At 37.5% G+C, this 22,603-nt stretch overlaps 1 protein-coding gene and 1 long non-coding RNA gene across 2 annotated transcripts; one reads left to right on the top strand and one right to left on the bottom strand.

Moving 5' to 3' along the window:
• Nucleotides 1–5,194: 5,194 nt before the first annotated feature.
• Nucleotides 5,195–14,614, top strand: LOC148781188 (uncharacterized). Its single transcript, XR_016059495.1, has 3 exons — nucleotides 5,195–5,409; nucleotides 14,125–14,195; nucleotides 14,278–14,614. It is a non-coding gene; the product is annotated as an uncharacterized LOC148781188 (long non-coding RNA).
• A 3,368-nt stretch (nucleotides 14,615–17,982) lies between these two features.
• On the bottom strand, nucleotides 17,983–22,603 carry LOC18447206 (uncharacterized). Its single transcript, XM_020675311.2, has 2 exons — nucleotides 19,691–22,603; nucleotides 17,983–18,863 (listed from the first exon to the last, which is right to left on the bottom strand). The coding sequence occupies exons 1-2, from the start codon at nucleotides 22,311–22,313 to the stop codon at nucleotides 18,511–18,513; spliced, it is 2,976 nt and encodes a 991-aa protein (XP_020530970.1). The 5' UTR covers nucleotides 22,314–22,603; the 3' UTR covers nucleotides 17,983–18,510.

Raw genomic sequence — 22,603 nt, 5'->3', positions numbered from 1 at the left:
AGATGAGCGGGTACGGTGAAATACTTGAGAGCTTTTTTATGCCACTTGAAAGAAAAATATGAGGGTCTACTGCGAAATACGATGGGGAATTAGGGATCTGTACGAAATTTTTCCTTTCTAAAATGGGGTTAAATGAAGAACAAATGACCTAAAATATGAATGGTAGATTGGAAAAGCCTAGAAGATACCTCAAAAATATGGCCTTGATCCAAGATTTATTCGCTCCCAAGAAAAAAAACACACTAATAGTTAGGGTGGCAATGGACCCGGACCTGATCCGACCCAACGGGTAGATCCGAGTCAGATATGGGTTTGGATCTGGGTCCAAAATTAGACCCAGAACGTCCTCTTTGGGTCCAAATCTTGGATCCGAACACTATTCAAGTCTGGGTTCAGGTCCAGGTCCTATCCCACATTTTATTTTGGGTCCTAATTTATGAAATATATTTAACTACATAAAAATTTTAATTTTTGGGTCAAGTCCAATTAGATGACTTGGATCCGATCCCATCCGTTGCCACCCCTTGTTAGTTCAACAATACCTTGGCCAGTGTGAACAATGAACCCTGCCTTTGAGGCCTTTGAAATGGAGTCAATGGTGTCCATATGACTTTTGAGTTTGGAGGGTTAGTTTGTAACAACTTAGATTAAGCTTCCACCATTTTTTTGTAGTGCTTGATCAGGTTTTACCATTTTCTTATGCCATTGGTGGCCTTTCCATTTAGCCTTTTCTAGAGCTCCAAACTTCTTGGTGTTTGGTGAGGTATTTGTATGCATTTCTTGGAGACACTCAAAATTTCATCCCATTTGAGACTGTTTTGAGGGGTCTATTGTGGGTATTCACTCTGTTTGGCAGCTCTACTTACATCAGATATCGACTATCTACATAGTTGATAACCTTGTTGTGTATATGATGGGCCACATGATGTCCAACTCTCCTTGTAATCGCTGCCTTTTGAGGCATGTTGGGACATAGAAGAACAGAGGAAAAGCTTGATGCACGGAATAAAAATGATGTTTTTTTTTTTACCCTTACTTTTGTTGGTTTCAAAGACTAAAAAATGAGTGCCAAGGGCCTGGAACAGAAGACTGGGGAATTTTTAAGGTCCCTAGGCAAAATGACCCACAATGTGTCGTCAGGGACTTTTCCAAGGACTAACAATCCTAGCCCCTCCCCCCCCCCCCACACCCCACCCCACCCCACCCCACCCAGATCTGTGATACAAGCCTGAGGAACCTGATGACACAATATGTGTCATTCAAAGCCCTTTACTTTGTGATGGCTAAAACTGATGAGCTTGTAGGGTTTCTAAGAAGAGGTGCCATCTCCTGGAGTCTTTTTCTAGGATCACCTATATTAACCGGTGACCCATGAAAAAGCATTTCTCTAGTCAGAAAACATAGAGAATTTAATGCTTCCCAAAGGCGATAATGCCAATCAACTAATGTGTTACATGTCTATTAACAATAAAAGGACTAATGGATAAGGAGAGGACCTTTCTATCAGGGGAAAATTTTCTACGTTCTCCCTATAATATAGAAGTTCTATGTTCCCCCTACCATCCAGCCTTCCATTTTTTATCAAGAGAGTCACCCACCTCTCGATCTTAGATCCGACATCTTAAAATATTTTATTTTTAGTCTTTTTAATATAATTTTTTTAATATGAAATTTGGTACGTGCCATCTTCTCATTAGGGCGCATCTATAAAAAATATTAACAATAATTTTTCGATAAAAAATAATGACAAAAATACCCCTTGAAATTTTCAGGGGTATTTTAGTTATTTTATTTTATTGAAAATAATTTTTTTATATTTTTCGTTAGTGCGAGTTTTAATATAGAAATGGATGTACAAAATTTGGTGTCAAAACAGTTTATAGGAAAAAAAATTAAAAATAAACAGTGTAAAGACGTGAAATTGTGATTGAGGCAATCTTAACCCTCCATTAAAAAATAGACGATTGGATAAGGGAACATAGAACTTCTATATTTTAAGAGGAACAATGAAAGCTTTCCCTTCTATGAAATGGGAAAATACTTTACGTTGTTTTGCTAAATCTAGTTTTCTGGTAAGTGTTTAAAATCGAGCATGTTCGTCGATCAATTCAAGCTAATCTAACAAAACCGAAGTGCCCAAGATTTTATTCTGTTTTGATGGTTGGGATTAGAATCAACTCATCTAAAAGACCATGTATGGGGCTGATGTTTGCCCAGTACCGGAAGGTCAAAGAAGTTGGTGACCTGATGACACAAGAGCAGGAGCCGACGACCGAAGGCCCGGTGAATGGCGGGTGTAAATATAATGGTCCCAAGGTAGCGAAATTCCTTGTCTGGTAAGTTGTGACCCACACTAAAGGCGAACGATCTAGGCACTGTCTCAGAGAGAGGCTCGGTTAAATAGACAAGTCTGTGAAGATGCGGACTACCTGCACTTGGCACTTAGATAGAAAGAGCCTATGAAGCTTTACTATTACCTGTGATTGGCTTTGGTCCTTTCACGTACAACTTAGGTGGAGGGCGAATAAGGCCTCCTTTTGAGGGGGCCGAGCCATCCGTGAGATACCACTTTGGAAGAATTAGAATTCCAACCTTGAGTTAGGCCCTACTGGCCAATAGACAGTTTCCGGTAGGCAGTTTCTATGGGACATAGGCCTCCCAAAATGTAACAGAGGCCTGCAAAGGTTTCCTCGAGCTGGACAGATGTTGGCCATTGAGTGCAAAGGAAGAAAGGAAGCTTGACTGCAAGACCCACCCGTCGAGCAAGGACGAAAGTCGGCCTTAATGATCCGACGATGCCGAGTGGAAGTGTCGTCGCTCAACGCATAAAAGTTACTCTAAGGATAACATGTTAATCTCCCCAAGAGTTCACATCGACAGGAAGGTTTGGCGTCTCAATGTCGGCTTTTCGCCACCTAGGGCGGTAGTACATTCCATAGGTTGGGTTGTTCGCCCATTAAAACGGCATGTGAGCTGGTTTCAGAATGGCATGTGACAGCCTAGTCCATATCCGGTGTGGTTGTTAGAGCATTGAAATAACCTTTCCCTAGTACAATGGACCGAGAAGAGCATTGGTGTACCAATTAGCATGCCCACAATAAATGTTGGGTAGGCAGGTACAGAGTGGATAACTCTCGAAAGCATCTAAGCCCACCCCAAGATGAGTGTTATTCTTCCTTCCCCAAGCCTCTGGTTACATGGATGAGACAATGACGGGTCCATCTCGTGTTTGTGTCTAGGAAACATAGCTGAAAATGGTTGAAATCAAGTAGATTTATAAATGCATGAAAATATTGAAAATGGACGGTCCAGATAATATGTTGCAAGATACACTATTTGTAGACTCGAAATATTTTTATCTTTTCATATTTATACATCTCGATGTCGAGATGATCAATTAAAGGGTTTTCCAACATTCAAACAACCTTTTATGATGAATTTTTGAGGAGCACCTTTAACCTTACATTTTAAGATTGCAACCTTAAATAAACCTTTACTTTAAAATAAAGGCCATCCATATCATGCCCCATCTCTTAGTAAACTTTACTCTCCATTCCCCATTGTTCCCTATACGCTGTTGCCAAATCCATCCTATACTCCCTTCTATTCTCCCTAGTCCAGATAGTGAGCACCCCTAAAGCTCTCCAAGGGGCTGCTTATCCCCTCGTTTTACAATAACCAATGCTCAAAAATTAATACTACTTATCCCCTCGTTTCTACCATAACTAATACTCAAAAACAGTTTGAGTTTGATGTATGTTTTGAAAGCCGAGAACTGTTGATAGATTCTTTGTTTTTATTTTTTTATTTTTTTTGGGATAATTCAATAGAAAATGAGTCCCTACCCGTGGAAAGAATGTATCTCATGATGTTGGCACCTTGCCACCTTGACCACCTAGCCTTTATCCCATTCCTAACGGTTGATAGATATCGTAAGAAGCAAATATTTATTCATCTTCTAAAGAATTCTTTAGGCTGGTTCCCAGTATTTTTGGTCTAGACTTCACAAACAAATTCCTCAGACAAATGAATGTGTTGTCTTTCAATAGCTGCAAATTAAGGATGTAGCTTATGTAAGGTTGCAACCTTGAACAATCAAATTAAGGTGCACCTCTAAACTTTGCAATAAGATGGAAGTTTGGTGTCAAATATTCTTAGGATCGTGCTAGAATATGTTATTATCTCTCAACTATGAAATTTTAAAAGAAAAGTAGGGTGATGTCTTATATTATTTAGCTTCTAAGAAACTTTTTGATAGGTCTGAGGCAGGAACTTACCAAAATCGCTTCGCTTCGGCCAAAGAGGTCAAAGCCTTATGATTTTAGGCATAAACAACAGCAAAGCAAAACCTAATGCCGCCGCTTCGGGCTGATTCAATTAGTTATAGGAGTTTTTCAACATAGCTTTAGGGAGCAGCACATGATCATGGTTTTTAATATTGCTTTGTATAGATATTGCAAGCAGGAGAATATGTCTGATTTTGAAGAGCGAGATTGCAAGTGGAAGAGAAAGTTCTGAGTTAAAGAAAGAAACGAGAAAAAGGAGGTGTTGATGGGGTTATTTTTGTTACGAATAAAAAAGTAATAGTGAGAAAAGAGCAAAGGGGAATTTTTCAAAATATAGGGTATGGAATGTTTTATACACAGTATATTGAAAATTATAAGAAAGTTTATATAAGGTTGCAACCTTAAATTGTAGAATTACAGATGCACCTCAAAATCTATCGGAAAAGTTGTTTTAATGTTGAAAAACCCTCTAATTGATCATATCGATATCAAGGTATATGAATATGGAAAAAAACAAATTTTTTTTAATCTAAAAAATAGTGCATCTTACAACACATTATCTAGACCGTCTATTTTCAAGATTTTCATATCTTTATAGATCTACATGATTTTAACTATTTTTTAAATTTAAAATTTTCTAATTAGATATGAAAATAGTTTTTAAGATAATTTTAAAAAATATTTATAATAAAATTATATGTTATGATAAAATTTAGAAGTAAACTTTAATTGAATTGTTTAAGCTTGCAACCTAATGGGAACCGCACCCTTCTCCTTTTATATACAAGTATCTAATTTATTCATATTTTAAATTAAAAATTTTTTCACATCTTTTCTTCGTGGTTTGCCCGAGCACCAAATTACTGTATTTTTCTCACAAATACGAAGAAACTCCTCAACGATTAGGAGAACGTTGCCGTGAGCCTCCCTTCTCCGCTGTCGCGCACCCGAGCCTCTCTCTCCTCGTAGCATGAGCCCTTCTCTCCCTCGCCCGTGGAGCTCCTCTCTTTCTTCACCAAATCTAGGGTTTCTTGTTTCTAATGAACCTCCCTCTCTCTCTCTCATCACCAAATCTAGGTCTCCTGTAAAATCGTGAGTCATCCTCCTGAGGAGGGTGCAAAAGGTAACCCTAATCTTTCCTTCCAGCTAAACTTCGTCTCCAATTAGGGTTTCTTTGTTGTTTCTTTCATTTAGGTCTCCTGTGAAATCGTGAGTCATCCTTCTGAGGAAGGCGCAAAAGGCAACCCTAATCTTTCCTTCCAGCTAAATTTCGTCTCCAATTAGGGCTTCTGTGTGGTTTCTTTTTTTTTCTTTTCTGGGTCTCCAATTTGGGTTTTTGTTTGGTTTTTTTTTTTTTTTTTTTTGGAGTTGTAGAGAGCTGGGTTCATTTGGGTTTTTGAATTTGTCAGATCACTACTGAGAGGGTTCATTTGGGTTTTTGAATTTGTCAGATCACTACTGCAAGAGTTGAAGAACATGTATGGACATGTTGAATCTCAGAATCTTTCGAGAAGATTTCATTTAGTATTAAGAGATATTAGGTATTCGGGTTTGATTTAATGGAATAAGTGACATTTGATAAATGGAGAACGCATTATCATTCTCTACCTTCCTTTTGTAAATGAAAGCTTGATGAAAACCCAAAGTATTCGCCATGTTAATAAGAGAGATAAAATCAATAGGTTGATGTTTTGGATTGAGAAGTGAACTTCCAAACCTACCCTTTTAGTTGTTTCAAACACACACTGATTTCGACCTCATTCTACTGCATGTGATGAGGTCTTGGATATTTTAATGTAAATTTCTGATATGGGTATGCATGGATTTCTTTCATATGGTCATGTTCGATTTTGGATGCTCTGTGGGGATGTTTAGATTTTGGGTTTTGCTTGATGGGAAAGGAGTCTACTTTGGAAGAAATTAAGGAGGCATTTGACGTTATGTTTTAGAGGCATTTGATATAGAGAAGAAAGCACTGGCATTCTCTAGCGTTTGATTTATAAATGAAACCTTGATAGAAACCCAAGGTATTACCAAAGTTAATAAGAGAATAAAATCAATAGGTTGATGTTTGCAATTGAGAACTAGGCTCCCAAACCTAACTGGATGCTACCATAATTATTGTCATGTCAAAATCTCAGGGAGTGATTATCCATACGTATAAGCTTTATTTATGAATGGAGATGGATGGCAATAATGTAAAAAACTCTTTTAAACCTGTGAACTTGTAGTTTTTGTTATTCACAATCTTATGGTTTTTGTTAAGCTTAAAACTTCCATTGTCTCTTTTCATCTTCCTTGGCATCCTCCATTCATTGATTGGGAAGTGGTTTCTCCATAGCCATCTAAGTTACAAACATGCTTTCTTTATAGGATCCTAACTTTTTGACTCAAAGTTGTCGGTATTTGATAGCATTATTGTACTTCTTGCCATTTGAATCACAAGTCCCTTTTTGTAATCAGTACATTTCAAATCAATTTTGATAATTCTATAAGCCATTAAAAATAAATGACTTTCTAGCAATTCCTATAGCATCATGTTTCCTTTTTATGGGCATCGAAGAAAATGCTTGAGGAATTGATGAATGTGCTTATAGTGATAGTTCTCAATGGTATATATATGTCATTATCATCATCATCAAAAGCCTTTTCCCAACTCTCTCTCTCTCTCTTTCTCTCTCTCTCTCTCTCTCTCTATATATATATATATATATACACACACAGATGTGAGCATGGTCTGAACATATTTTCTAGATATTATAATATAAATGAATTGTATGAAATAAATTTCGATCATGTGAATTGATGTTAAAAATTTTAGAGAAGTCAATTTTGTTAAATTTATTGTGTCGCATGATTGTAGATTTTGCTTTAAACTAATTAATCTGCATGTGCTGAACTCTATGATGATCCAATTTTTTTCGAGTAGATAGTATGTGCAATTGGACATTGCTGGTACATTGAAGGGTAAGGGAACTTAACTTCATATGATGCAATTCCAAGTAAAAGTTTTCATGCATTTGTGTGGCTCTTTTGAAGTTTGATATTTTAATTTAGGAAAACCCAAGTTGATAATTCTTGTTAAGTTTCACATGTGGAAATCAATGGACAAGTGTTCAAAGCATGTTTCATTCGTTGGTTCCATTAGTTTCCACAATTTTGCATGCTGTTACCTTTTTATCCTTTCCTCAGCTTTTATATGCTACACTAATTAGATGTAGCTGATCATTATGCTGACTCTCTTTCACACATTCAAAAGAGGTGGAAAGAAAAGCATTATAGGAAAACCTTGAATTGGGAGGAATAGCTTTGTAGAACGTGTAACACATTGAAATGACTTCCTTCTCTGAAGACCTCCCTAATGATTTGATGACAAAAATCCTCTCACTGTTGCCTTTTGAATCTATTCTGAGGTTCAAAGCGGTATCAAAATCATTGAATCAATTGCTCTCCAGTCATTCTTTTGCTAGAACCCACTCTCTCTCTTCTTCCCCCTCATATCCCAACCTTTCCCTCTGTTCTTGTGGTCGGATGATTCTTTTGTAATAACCCTGTCCCGCTCTCCTTCCCCTCTCATATCCCAACCTTTCCCTCGCTTCACATCGTCAGATGTTACCCGCATTATTAATGGCGAGGAATTCAGGAAGGCGGCCTTATTCTACGTGACAAACAGGAAAGTCTCGCTCCTGAGAATGTCCAATTTGGAGCCCGCATTTATGCCTTGCGTGTGTTGGAGCCACGGTTTGGTTTGCTTGTTGAAAACCATTCCTTATTCGTCTCAAATCTTTCAGATAAGAAACTCTGCGATCTTAACCTCGAAATACGTGAGTGTCTTGGAGTATGAATGGCCTTGGAAGGTTTATACTATGGGATTCTCTTTCAACCCAAAATCTGGAAATTTTAAGATTTTGGCATATGGGTTATTCAGGGGATTGAAAAAGACAGAGGAATGGCGTCTCTATAGCTCAGAAAATGGGAATTGGAGAAGTTTTCTAGGCCCCTCCTCCGGAGATTTTGTTTTTAAATACTCAAGACCATTGGTATGTGTTGGAAATGCATTCTACTTTCTCTCACATGATTCTCGTCGTGTTTGGTTTTTTAATCTAGAGGGAGAAACTTTTGAAAGCATCTCCACCCCAGATGAGTTTCCTACTAATGAGTTTCCTAATAAATATAAAGTGGAACTAATGCGGGGTGACCAAGTCTTGATGGCACATATAAACGAAGGATTCCAGTTGAGTATTTGGTCCTTAACTGAAAAGTCTAAATGGGTTTTAAAAGTAGAAGTGAATCTCCGAAGGGTGGAGAGTGAATTTCATGCGGTTTAAGCCTATCCTCAGCTCTGGTTGGGGACTCTTTCTGGCTTACGGGCAACAATTGCAATATGTTTGAGTATAATGTCAAGAGTAATCCGGTTTGAAAATGATTATGGTGGTGATCCTCACAATGTGTTCCCTTTTCGAGCCCCTCACAGTATGTTCCCTTTTCGGCCCACATTCTTCTCAGTAGAGAAGTTTCAAATGATATGGATTGTTGAAGATTTTTAAATGATGCAGATTGGGGAAGGTCCATCTCTTGGAGGTAGAGTTCCTTTTTCGGCCCACATTCTTCTCGCCAGAGAGGTTTCAAATGATGTGGATTGTGGAAGATTGTCAAATGATGTACAACCATGGAGGGTGCAAAATTTCCTTTTTCTGTTTCTTTTTTTCCTTATGAACTGTCTCAGGGGGTGGACAGGGAGTGGGCTGAGTTAACCAGGATGAGAGAGAGCGCAAGTTACCTGGATGACTGGATGCGAGAGGAGAAAGGGCGGGAGCAAGTTATATGGTTGTGTGTTCCCTTCTGCAGAAATGAGGATAAAGTAAGATGGATTTAGTTTCCAAACCCCAATTTGTATTTGTATGGTATCCCTTGGATGCGAAGAGGCCTCTGAGCACTATGATGATATCGAAGAACAAATTTCTATGGTATTGCATGGATAGGAAGAAGCTTCTGAGCACTATGATAATATCAAAACAAAAAATTACCAGAATTGCATGGTGGATTAGTTTAATATTTGATTGATCCAAATTAATTAGGATAGAACAAATGGATATGAAGAAGCTTCTCAGCACTATGATAATATCAAAACAACAAATTACCAGAATTGCATGGTGGATTAGTTTAATATTTGATTGATCCAAATTAATTAGGATAGAACGATAATATATGCACATTCCTTGCCTTTTTTTTGTTTTTTTTGGTAGTCGGTGAGGAAGATAGGCCTTTACCCGTTCTTTCAAGTAGATTAGGAGTTTAATTTTTTGAAGGTATTGGTGGAGTGGTTTTTGTCTGTCCCTTGTTTTTGTTTTTTTTTTTTCTTTCTGCCGGTTCTATTATGATGACATATGGTGGAGGCAGAGATTGATTTTAAAGAACCAGTTGGCCTGCTGCCTACACAGAAACCTCACCCAAGTATTGAAACTCCAAAACTCCATCCTCGTCTCATATGAGATTCACAAACTTTTTGAGTCAGTGGAGAACCAGTTTTTATGTGAAATTAATTCTGATGCGAGGTAAACTGGGCATTAATTCTAGTGAAATGTAGATTAAAATCATGGTTTGACTAGCTGTTCTCTTAGTTTTGTGTTTCTGTGATGGAGACCGGGAAGCCTGTATCATTGTCTTAGCATAACCTTGTTTTGATAGCAGTCTCTCTCTCTCTCTCTCTCTCTCTCATTTATATTAATTCAATGTGAATGTGCCTCCATAAGAACTTTCTTAGGGGCATTTGTGGGTTGACCCGACCTGGGTCCAGGTCTGGGACCTACTATTGCGGCAGGTGAGTCTCTCTCTCTCTCTTATTTTTTAAATTTATTTATTTTTCAGATGCTTCCTAGTTGTATCTTTTTTTGCTTTAGAATCGGGGCTTATGTGGGAATGAAGTTCGAGACCTCATTGGTAGTACCACGGTGACTTCAGCCCGTTCCTTTGTACTAGGAACTCTCGAAATATCTTGACTTTAAAAACTTGGGGAAAGTATTATTTAACAAGTGATTACTCTATACAGAATCATATAGAGGGGTCAAAACATCTCAATTAATAATAGATTGTTTATTTTGAACTTTTATTTTTCTCAAGATTGTCCTTAAAAATGTTTTTTAAAATACTTAAATTGCTATTATTGATGGCTAAGAACATTGAACAAACAGGGCCATTTTGTTAATTTGTGCATGTAAATGGCCCTAGCCAAATAAGGCAAGTTGCTTTGCTTGTTGAGGATGCGTCAAATGCGCCTTTGTTCAAGGATTCATGCACTAAAGAAGGTCAATTTCGGTATTTTAAAAGGAGTAATGATTTCATACAATGATTGTATAGTAATGTAATGCAACAATTTTTAAAAACTACATTTGGGTTCTTTGATTCAAATTTTAAAATATACACTTTAATTATTAATTAACTTGAAAAAACATCAGAGATTGTGCGCTGTATTAGAGAGAGAAAGGGCTTTGCTAGTTGGGGAGAGAGATAGAGATCAACTGATTTGGTGCAGAGAGAGGGGGAGAGAGAGTGCTGAATTAGAGAGAGAGGGGGAGAGAGAGGGCTGAGTTAGAGAGAGAGAGAGGAGAGAGAGTGCTGAATTAGAAAGAGAGAGAGAGAGAGAGAGGGGGAGAGCAACTGGTTTTGAGAGAGTAAGAGAGGGAGAGAAAGTGCTTAATTAGAGAGAGAGGGAGAGAGAGTGCTGAATTAGAGAGAGAGAGAGAGAGGGGGAGAGCAACTGGTTTTGAGAGAGTAAGAGAGGGAGAGAAAGTGCTTAATTAGAGAGAGAGGGAGAGAGGTGTAAATGGTTTCAGTTAGTGTTTTAGGAGAGAAGAAGAGAGATGTTAAAGTCTAAAGAGAGAGAAAGAGGAATGCTTTGAACAAGTCCAAGATGTTAGAGCAGGCCTGACATCGCATTTAATGAATGAGTTCAACCGTTTGTAAACGGGAAAGAGCGGCTGCCCATCCTGGCCGTTGAATCAGGCCCACAAAATCGAGGCCGTTGGGCGCTCTTATGAGCAATGCGCAATATTATATAGGAAATGGATTGTATAGAGCCGAGGCTCAAAACAATCAAATTAGAGTCCGTCTCAAAAACTTCACTAGGAGAGGTTGTTTTGATGCTTAAATATTATCAAATTGATCATCTCATCATCAAGATATATAGACATGAAAAAAAAAATGGATTTCAAGTTTGGAAATAGCGCATCCGCAATTTTTAGGATATTCTATTTTTCATAGATATACTTGATCTACACTATTTTTTAAGCTTTAAATTTTATAGTTAGAGATGAAAATATATTTTAAGGTTATAACAAAGAATTCCAATATTAAAACCATATTTTTCAACATTGTTTGAAGGTGGGCTCTACTTTGATTGTTTAACACTTCGGCTCTATACAAACCGCAACCTATTTTATATAGAAAAGGTTTATATAGAGCCCGGGCTCTAAACAATCAAATTTGAGCCTACATCAAAAAATTCACTAGAAGAGGTTGTTTTGATACCTAAATATCCTCAAATTGATCATCTCGGCATCAAGAATCATAGACATGAGAAAAAAAATGGATTTCAAGTTTTTGAAATAGTGTATTTTGTAAGGCATTTTTTTACAGTCAATATTCAAGATTTTAAAGTTTTTATTTTAAGCTTTAAACTCTATAACTAAAAATGAAAATATATTTTAAGGCTATCACCAAGATTTTCAATATAGAAACCACATATCTCGATACTATTTGAAAGTAGGCTCTAATTTGATTGATTAGAGCTTAGGCTCTATTCAAACCGCACCCTCAATATATATATATATATATATATACTATTTATTGCCCCTTTTCTAGCTCTTGTAGAAAAGCAAGTTTTGTAAGATTCCCTAAAATTAGTTTACAACAGCGTTTTAAAAAACGCCGAGTCGAACCGGACTCGCCCGGTTCGACTCGGAAATAGTGAAAAAGGAACCGGATCGCCCAAAAATCGGAAATCGTCCGGTTCTAGAGAGAACCGGACGATTCTGTACAGTGAATCGCCGATTCACTGTACGGAATCGGCGAGTCCGAACAGTGCATCGCTGATCCCGTACGGGTTTTTTTTTTTTTTTTTTTTTTTTTTTTTTTTTTTTTTTTTTTTTTTTTGGTAATCCATGATAGATTTTTTTGTAATCCATGATCGAATTTTTTGGTTTTTTGTAACCCATAATAGAATTTTTTGTAATCCATGATCGAAATGTTTGTTTTCTTTTCTTGTAATCCATGATCGATTTTTTTGTTTTTTTTTTTTTGTTGTAACCCATGATAGAATTTTTTGTAATCCATGATCGAATGTTTTGTAATATATGATCGAAATGTTTTTTTTTTTTTTGTAATCCATGATCGAAATGTTTGTTTGTTTTTTTTTAATCCATGATTGAATTTTTTGTTTTTTGCTTTTTTTGTAACCCATGATAGAGTTTTTTGTAATCCATGATTGAATTTTTTGTAATCCATGATCGAACTATTTTTTTCTTTTTTTGTAATCCACGATTGAATTTTTTGTTTTTTTTGTTTGTTTTTTTTTGTAATCCATGATCGAATTTTATGTAATCCATGATCGAATTTTATGTAATCCATGATCGAATTTTATGTAATCCATGATTGAATTTTTTGAAAATTTGTGATTTTTTTTGTTTAATCCATGATCGAATTTTTTTTTGTAATCCATGATAGAATTTTTTGAAAATTTGTGATTTTTTTTTTAATCCATGATCGATTTTTTTGAAAATTTGTTTTTTTTTTTTTTTAATCCATATTATTCAAAGAGAAAACGAGAGAGATGATGATTCTGAGGCCACCCTATCCCAGCCATATTATTCACATATCGAGTCCCAACAGCAACAGTGTAGGGATGAGCACGAAATACTGTAAATTAAATGCTGAATGGCGGTTCATGCAGGGAAAGAACATATCAATATTCGCATATTCATTCAAAAACATGAAAATTCTTAATGGAGTACCCTCATTTTTTATTGAATTCCTAAAAACCAATATTTATAATGAATTTTAATAATTTTTTCGGATTTTTTTGAAACTTTATTCTGACCGATTCACCCGATTCCGATCCGGATCGCCGATTCGCCGATCCGGATAGCCGATTCGCCGATCCGGATCGGTTTTTAAAAAGCCCGATCCGGGTCACCGATCCGGTTTTTAAACCATTGGTTTACAATATACAATTTATTTAACATGATGTCTACTTTGTACGTGATTCCAAAAAAAATCGGATTGAGATTCTATAAAGGTAAAAGGGAGATTTCATGTTGATCAAATCACGGTTTCAAGCACTTATGTAGTATTTAATGCCATGGAATCTGGATTTTTTAAAAAATTGAATCGAGATTCAATAAATGTGAACTCAAGATTTCAAACTTTACAGAAACGAGTTCCATGAAGATTCTTCCATGGAATCACCGAATCAGGACTCAAAGCAGAGTTGCTACCTGTGGTGAGATTCCAGCAACTATGGCCAGCAATGTTAAGGAATTTTTTGCTCTTTTGTTTTTTCCTCTTCCTGCACACAAAACAAAACATTGTTCTAACTTTTAGTTAATAGTTATTTGAACACATTAGATCTTGCTTTATTTGAACTCATGCATTTTATAGGGGTAATTTAGTGGTAGGATCTGAGCTTGGTGTGAATTGATGGAGTGTCAATAACTTAAAGCAATCAAGCCCCTGCCATATTTGAAGTCCTGCATTGTTTGCAGTAGAATTTATCCTTCTTTCTCATATCATATTATGCTGCTTATCAGTTTTCTACATTGTAGCTTGCCTTTGGCTGCCACAGGGGCCATGGATCAGAAGCTGGTTATTTGGGATTTGCGTTACTCATCACCACGCTGCACTTGTGACCATGAGGCATTTTGCATTACTTTTTGCATGCATCTCTTTATCACTTTATCCCTAGTTTATGCCTAAAATTAGAATAATTTTCTTTCAGGAGGGTGTGACATGCTTGTTCTGGTTAGGTTCAACTAAGTACAAAGCAACTGGCTGTGTAGGTGGAAAAGTACGCGTATGGGATAGTCTAATCTGGTAATTGTGTTCGGACAATTAGTGGGCATTCTGATTTCATCCAGGCTTTGACCATCTCTAATAATGCGCCGAACCTCGTTTCAGTTTCACTTGATAGTACTGCACGTGTTTTTGACATTTCATAATTCTGCCCGTAAAGCATTATTCACACTTCAATAATAAATTTTGATTAAAAGAAAAATGAATGAACAACTATGCAAATGTAGTTAGTCTATAGTTAATATGATGATAATATGGTAACATAATGTCCATGGTGTTGAATTTGATGGTATATGGTTTTTTGTTTTGTTTGCGTTCTGTTGAAATTGGCTTGAATTTCATGGTATATGGTTTTTTGTTTTGTCTGCATTCTGTTGAAATTGGCTTGAAATCATGCTTTGATTCGGCCAGGAATGAGAAGAGCTTCAGATGATTTAAGGGAGTGTTTGGTTATTTTTTAAAGTATAAATAAAATTTGTGAAATATGTTCGGCCTACTTCAGTTACGACACTGTGCTTCAGCTTTGAGGCCAAACTTGATACTTCCCCTAAAGTGCAGCAACGAGTCCACAGTTGTTCCAAATAGCCATTCCCTCATAAGCTTGCGATTCATTAGTTGATTTCTTCAGTGAAAGAAGTTCTTTTTTTTTGACAATGAAAACTTCTTTCATTGAAAGAAGTTTTTTAAATAGCTTCTTGAACAGCAATAGAATTGGTGATCTAGAGTGCATTTCATTTGGGTCGTGGTTCATTTGCTTCTTCTTTTTGTTTTGTTTCATTCTTTGCATGTGTATTTGTCTTGTGTTTCTTTGTGATGGATTTCTCGGGTCACCAGTCTGGTTCCTGCTGGCGATAATTAGGAGAACAAGCACGTTATTACATTTAAACTGAGTTGATGGGACCACCCCTTGATTAACAGTAACCATTTACTTCACATTAAACTGAAAACAACACGAGGAGAAATAGAATGATACAAGAGATTAAGAGAATGTGGTGACGACCAACAACCTTTCGCAAGCAAATCCGTCTCAAAATTGGCTTCTCTAAAATAATGGCGAAGATCACAGCCGAGAGACTAGATGAAGCACTCCAATCTCATCTAGAATGGGAACCAAATCACAAGGGTGATCTCCAAATGATAACGTTAATCGAATCTCCCTCTCTCTTCATATGTCCCTCTGACATAGAAATGAGCTTTAGACCCTCTAATAGCCCTCTTGCTTCTGCTCATTAGCAGTAGTGAAACCACAAGGACCCGAAAAAGAGATAATTGGGTTGTCTTTATGATCTCTAACGGGTTTATATCCAGTTGGTCCAAGATTTTTAAGAGAACTACCAACAAAATTGAGCTTAATACACTTCACTATTATAAAGAGGGCGGTCAAGGGAGGAAGCAAGGCTTGAGGGTGAGCTTAATGCAATTCACTTATTATAAAGAGGGGATCTTGAGGGTCTGTGTCAGGCCACTCTAACAAAAAGGGGTCTATGGGAGGAAAGAAGGCCGAGGGTTTGCATCGGCCCAATAAAAGGAGAGGGATGGGCTAGAGTGTCCAGTCTTTGGATTAAACAAACATTCAAATGACATAGTCATAAATGTGTAAAATGTGGGAGTCGACTGATCCGGAATGGCCTGAACAGTTCCTGATCCATATCAGTCACTGTCAATTACTAGTTTTTAAAACCTAGTTGAGAGTTCAGTGCCCTGATTGACCGTTCACCTGGTGGACCAAATCTAATAGTAAAAAATGGACTAGAGTTGTGAGGGGCAGAACTTCACACTGTAAGACCATTTATGTTGGGGAAAACTTTATGTACTTCCTTGCCATATATATTTTTCTTTATGTCTTGCCTCTTCCAACAGTCTGATCTGATCTGAATGGACGGCTGAGATGGCTCCAATCACAATGTTACACCAACACACCGTTTTATTTTTAATTTTCTTTCTACAAAATATTTTGACCAATTTGGAGCATCCATTCCTCTCTTAAATTCGAACATAAAAAAATATAAAAAACAAATCCTAAAAAATAGAATAACCGATACTTCTAAAAGTTTCAGGGATATTTTGGTTATTTTATTTTTTAAAAAGATAATTTAAATAGTTTTTAGGTGCATTTTAATTTTTAGGGATATTTTGGTTATTTTATCTTTTTCAAATATTGTTTTTAGTTGCACGCCATTGAGATGATAACACGTACCAAATTTTTTATTCATATGATTTGTAGAAAATATTTAAGAATAAAGTATTTTGAGACGTCAGATCTAGATTGACTGCATTGTAGATCACTTGTGACATTTTCAGATGAGTAAACTCAACCATAAATTGGATGGCTTGACAAGAGGGGGGGAACATACAATATGTTTATGGAGTGGATGGTTTGACAAGAGGGGGGAATATATAAGATGTTTATTGCGGGGAAGTATAGAAAGTTTTTTCATGCATGGAGGCTATAATTACTCATACCTGTCAGATGTGAAATCCAACGTCGTGGAGTGCATCTCATATATTTTGGAAAGTTTTTCTTTGAAGCTTGAAGTTTAAGCTTGAACAATAGGAGACCACCGGATTTCATATTCATCTACATGGTTGATGGTGGCCTCCTTCTAACAAGTTACTAATTTTTCATATACATTCCCTTGAGTACATAATTTGTTTCATTTTATTTGTTGAAACACCGCTGGTCAAGTTAGACTCGCCTAATTCGAACTAGGTGACTCAAGATCGAAACCTCGACAAGTCCTTACTTTCACTAGTAACATTTTTATTTTGGAAAAAAATTTATATTTGGTTGCAATAAGGTGCATATAAAAAAAAATTCCTATAAAAGAGAGTGTTTGATGTTGGAAACCCTCTAATCAATGATCTCGACTCGAGATATGTGAATAGGAAGAAAACAAAAAAAATATTTAAAGTTTTGAAAACACTGCATCTTATAACAAGTTATCTAGATTATTTGTTTTTAATATTTTCAAGTGTTCATAGATCTGCTTGATCCGTGTCATTTTTTAAATTTTAAATTTTATAGTTGTAAATAAAAATATATTTTTCAAGCTATTATAAAGTTTCCAACATCAAAACTACATCTCCGAAGACATTTAGAGGCGCGCCTTACTTCTATAGTACTACAATCCTCACCTTTTTATTTTAAAGGAAATGTCGTACCTCTTATTTATCTCTGGATGAGGTATTAGTAAGGCTGCAACTTTGCGAAAATTAGTAAAGCTACACCTCAAAAATCCCTCCGAAAAAATGACTATCTAATCTATTAATTAATCATAGGGTGTGGTTTGTGTAATGTTACAACTTGAAACAATTCAAAGTAAGGCGCACCCAGAACTTTGGCATAAGATGTAATTTTGATGTAAAAAATTCTTAAAATTGACCCGAGAATCTATTTTCATCTCTAATTATAAATTATAAACTCCAAAAATAGTTCAAATCAAACAGATCTATATACACATCAAAATCTTGAAAATGGATAGCCTCAACAATGTATTGCAAGATGTATTATTTTAGAACTTGAAATCTTTTTTTTTCATATCCATACATTTTGATGATCAGATGATCTAGTGATGGTTTTTCTACATCAAAATATAGTTTTTTGAGATACAACTTATTTCTACAGTATAAATTTTTTTTGACAAAAGTTACTATTATTTTTATTGAGTACTAAAAAAAAAGAAATTACATCATTAGAGATAACAAAGGAAGGTAAAGAAGCACCACCCTTAGCCAAAGCATCAGCCACAAAGAGTTTGCTTCACTATAGACATGAGAAAAAGAAACTGACATAGAAGAAACCAAATCCATAATTCTACAATATAAATTGTCGACCTTATGTAAACTTTTTCCTTAATTATATATTGAACACCCTTAAGACCACAATTTTCTCATGGTTTAGCGATCATAACATACTATCCCTTCAATATGCAAGCCAATGTACTCAAAACTCTTCCCATTTTACAAGAAGAACAGTTTGAATTTTGACCAAATTTCCAGCTGGTGACATGAACAATGTTTCAATAAGGTTGTTACAGCCTCTTCCCTACACTCTGAGCCCCTGTCAGAGGGAACTTCTATTCTTTTGCTCATGGAGACTGATCCGGGTTTGATCATACAACCTCAAGGCTGCAATACTAATATTTGGATTTGAACAGAGCTATATACTTAAACTCAATAAACACCCCTTGATTTCGTGCATAGTTTTCAGGACTTGTCTCATACTTGGCCTCTCTCTAGGAGCCTCAACTGAGCACCACAAGGCCAGGCCTAACACTTCGAGCACGCACTTCATTCTTCTAGGGTCACCCCATTCTTCTTCTAAGAAGAGCCTTGGGTCCACTGTGTCAATAACATGATCTGGATAAGCCATGGTTACATGCTTTGCAAGGCTAACTCTACCTTCGCTGAACATGTCATGTGTCGGCCGCTTCCCTGTAAATATCTCAAGCACCACTATTCCATAACTGTAAACGTCCCCTTCCTTAGATACTTCAGCCCCCAAACCATACTCTGCAACAGGAGGAAAACATTGAGCCTTTTAGACAGGGAAACCTTGAAGAAATGTAAGAGAAGCTATTAAAAGCACAAGTATCTATGGAAACCTTGACAGACCCAATCTTTAAGAAGAATGAAGAAAAAAAGAAAATGAGGAAAAGATCGTCTGAAAAGGACACAGAAGCATGGGTATTTTTATCATGGAGACCTCGAAGAATTTAAGAGACCCCCTAAACGGGAAAGATGCAGAAGAAACAACACTCTACAAAAATCATAAATCATGGAGCCTTAATTTTCTGAAACTTTAGGTCATCAATGAAGAAGTAGAAAGAGGATCAATAAGCACTTTTTCTTTCACTATGGATACGTTGACAAATTTTCAGCGACTAATCTTCAACAAAGAAGAAAACATACCCTTGAAAAGATGAAAAATTAAAGGCGTAAAACAATAGAAACCCTGAAGAATATTAAGAAAGCCAGTCTTCATAGAAGAAGACGAAACCATGTCAACAAAAGCTTCAAAAGCTCAAAGTCTCAAACTATGGAAAGATGTGAGGATTGGTAATTTCTCATGGTACAGTTCTGAGATGAGTGTCCACCCCTGCTGGTTTAACACTTTCATTCTTATCTAAGCCAATTCCTTAAGGCAAGTATCCTCTTAAATTTAAAAAGAAAAGAAAGAAAGAAAAAGCTCCTTCTTAAAAGAAGAAGAGACATATTCCGCAAAAGATCACAAAACGGAATGACTTACCAACCGAAACATTAACGTATTTTGAGAGGTATAATCTACACACAAGAAAAAAAAAGAAGAAATTTACTTGGTTGAACGTAATCAATTTTACCTGGTGCAATATACCCCACAGTTCCTTTCAGTGCAACTGTGCTTGTCTCGCTCATTGTGAAGTGTGCCTCTATCAATTTCGCTAACCCAAAGTCCCCAACATGGGCCTTCATCTCGTTGTCTAAAAGCACATTACTTGGTTTCAAATCACAGTGCACAACAGAAGGTTCACAGTTATGATGCAAATAGTCCATGGCTATGGCTATGTCTATGGCTATTTCAAGCCTTTGAACCAAGCTCAGGGTCAAGGAACTATGGAGCCACTGATCCAAGCTCCCATTGGGCATGAATTCAAAAACCAGAGCCTTGAACTCTTCTCCCTTAAAATTTACAGAGGAACAAGAAGTTTTGGCCTTGATGAGGTTAGTGTGTCGAACATTTTTCAGTGCTTCACATTCTGCCATAAAAGACTTAGCTGCTCTGTGTTGGATCAAGTCAAAGACCTTAACTGCAACAGGGGTAGTCTCACCATTGATGATTCCTCTATAAACAGAGGCAAAGCTTCCCTTTCCTATGAGATTACCATCACTGAAACTATTAGTTGCGTTGAGCAGATCACCATAGGAGACCAACTTATGTGACCCTTCAAAGGAGAAGGTCTCAGAGGATTGGTTATCCACTTTGCGCGTCTGCCTGCTTCTCCAGAGCATTAAAAGCAATGCGATAACCAAAATTGCAGTCAATGAAACAACTGGAACTACAGCTTTCAGAGCCAAAAACTCATCATTTCTTTTAGAGATGCAGGGGGGCAGATTTAGCTTTGGTATACCCCCACAAAGCTTCGTATTTGGCAGTATAGATGAACCATTGAGGGTGCTGAAAACCCCATCTCTTGGTACTTCTCCTTCAAGTTTGTTGAAAGAGAGATTCAAGTTCTTCAAATGCTGAAGCTTTTGCAAATCGTTTGGGATCACACCAGACAATTGATTAGAAGAAAGATCAAGGAATTCAATGGAGGTTAAGCTCGACAAGGACTCAGGAATTTTCCCCACAAGCCCATTCCTAGCCATGTTGAAACCCATCAAGCTTGAACAGGACCCCAAAGTGGCTGGAATCTCACCTGATAAGTTATTCGCAGAGATATCAATCATTGCGATGATAGTTAGCTTTCCAATTTCAAGAGGAATTGAACCAGTAAGAGAATTTTGAGCCAAACCCAGATACTGATTCATGCCTGTAACCATTAAAATTTCTCTTGGTATACTTCCACTTAGCGTATTTTGAGAGAGACCCAACACCTCCAACTTTTGGCATCGCCCAAGACTCGAAGGTATGGAACCCGAAAGCTTGTTACCCTCCAGCATTAGCTTATTAAGCCCTGTGAGATCACCAATGGAGTCAGGAATTGGCCCTGAAAGTTGGTTTCCCTGCAAAGTTAGCTGCAAAAGTTTCGATAACTTTCCAATACTTGCAGGGATTGTTCCACTAAGGTTGTTATTTTCCATTGAGAATAGTTGAAGATTTTCCAGGTTTCCAACTCCATCAGGTATTGTGCCTGAAATCTGGTTTCCCGGTAAACAGAACTCAGTGAGCATGGTGGAGAGATTGGCTATGGAATCAGGGAGCACGCCGGAGAGTCGATTCGAAGCCATCGATATGACTTCGAGATATGGGCAATTGTTCAATTGTGTTAGGAAGCTTAAACCTGTTTCCCCATCGCTGGAAAGCTTGTTTTCTTTGAGATTTAGGAAGCTAAGTTGGGTTAAATTCGCGAAAATCAGAGGAATTGAGCCATTGAAATTGTTTGAAGAGAGATCAAGGAACTTCAAACCAGAGCAATTACCTAAAGAAGATGGAATTCGGCCGCTTAGATTGTTTTGAGCCATGAAAACTTGCTGTAAATTGGGAAGCTTGAGCCCCATATCATCAGGTAAAGAACCAACAAGCTCATTTCCCGTGACCGCAAGTACTCGAAGAGCAGTCAAATTGTAGAGAGAGAAAGGGATTGGCCCATGGAGATTATTCATTCCAATTTGCAGTCTCCTAAGGTTTTTGAGACGCCCCAACTCCTCTGGTATGCGGCCTCGAAGGTGGTTTCGAGAGAGAGTAAGAAGAGAGAGAGAGGAGAGTTTTCCAAGAGACGGGGGGATGGCTCCAGTGAGATTGTTGCGGTCCAAGCGGAGCACTTGTAGAGAGAGAAAGAGGCCAAGCTCTAGAGGGAGCTGGCCCCAAAGCTGATTTGCACTGAGATCCAGAGTGAGAAGAGATGAGCAGTTGTAGAGGTCGGCCGGAATCCGGCTAGAGAGAGAATTGGAGCTGAGATTGAGGCTTTGCAGGAGAGAGAAAGTCGAGAACTCAACTGGTATGGGTCCATGAAGCTGGTTGCTGGATAAGTCAAGAGAGAGAAGTAGAGAGAGATTGGTTAAGTGAGGAGAGAGAGGACCCTTCAAGCCGAGCCCAGCCAGGCTCAGATTGCGCACCCTCTGGTTCTGCTGGTCACAGGAGAGGTGAGGCCACGAGCACACAGGTGCAGTTCGGTTCCAGGAAGAGAGAGAAGGGTTTGGCTCGAGCGAGTCTTTGAAGGCGAGGAGGGCCTCCTGGTCGGTAGAGAGAGAGAGAAAAGATGCATGGGTGGTGACAATGGAGGTGAACAGGAGGAGAGTGCAGTACAAAGAGTGAGACATGGCCTCTCTGAAAGGAAAGAAGCCTTTGTCTCTACAAAGGAAAGAAAGCCAGTTTCTCTCTCTAGTACAAGAAGCTTAGTCTTCTATATAGAGAGGGGAAGGGAGGCTCACAGTGCGCAGAATGCTCAAGTTTCTGTTGGATTTGGGTTCAAAGATTCATAGAGAAGGTGCCATTTTTACGGTAACAACATAATGCATGCAGATACGACATCTTGGGTTCATACAATTTGAGCAAAATGGGCGATGCACAACCCTAATTTCTGCATGACACTCAGGGACAAGTTTTATAT

Source organism: Amborella trichopoda, chromosome 7 (assembly GCF_054954075.1).
Source record: "Amborella trichopoda isolate Santa Cruz 75 chromosome 7, AtrichopodaSantaCruz75HAP2 v2.0, whole genome shotgun sequence".
NCBI classification, from domain to species: Eukaryota; Viridiplantae; Streptophyta; class Magnoliopsida; order Amborellales; family Amborellaceae; genus Amborella; species Amborella trichopoda.
The sequence above is the reverse complement of the archived record's forward strand: the minus strand, read 5'-3'. Positions and strand labels throughout refer to the sequence as shown.

Coding starts and splice junctions, on each gene's coding strand:
- LOC18447206 (XM_020675311.2), bottom strand. CDS start 22,313: ATGTCTCACTCTTTGTACTGCACTCTCCTCCTGTTCACCTCCATTGTC. Junction 18,864..19,690: donor TGTGGGGTATATTGCACCAG/GTAAAATTGATT, acceptor CTCCTGTTGCAG/AGTATGGTTTGGGGGCTGAA.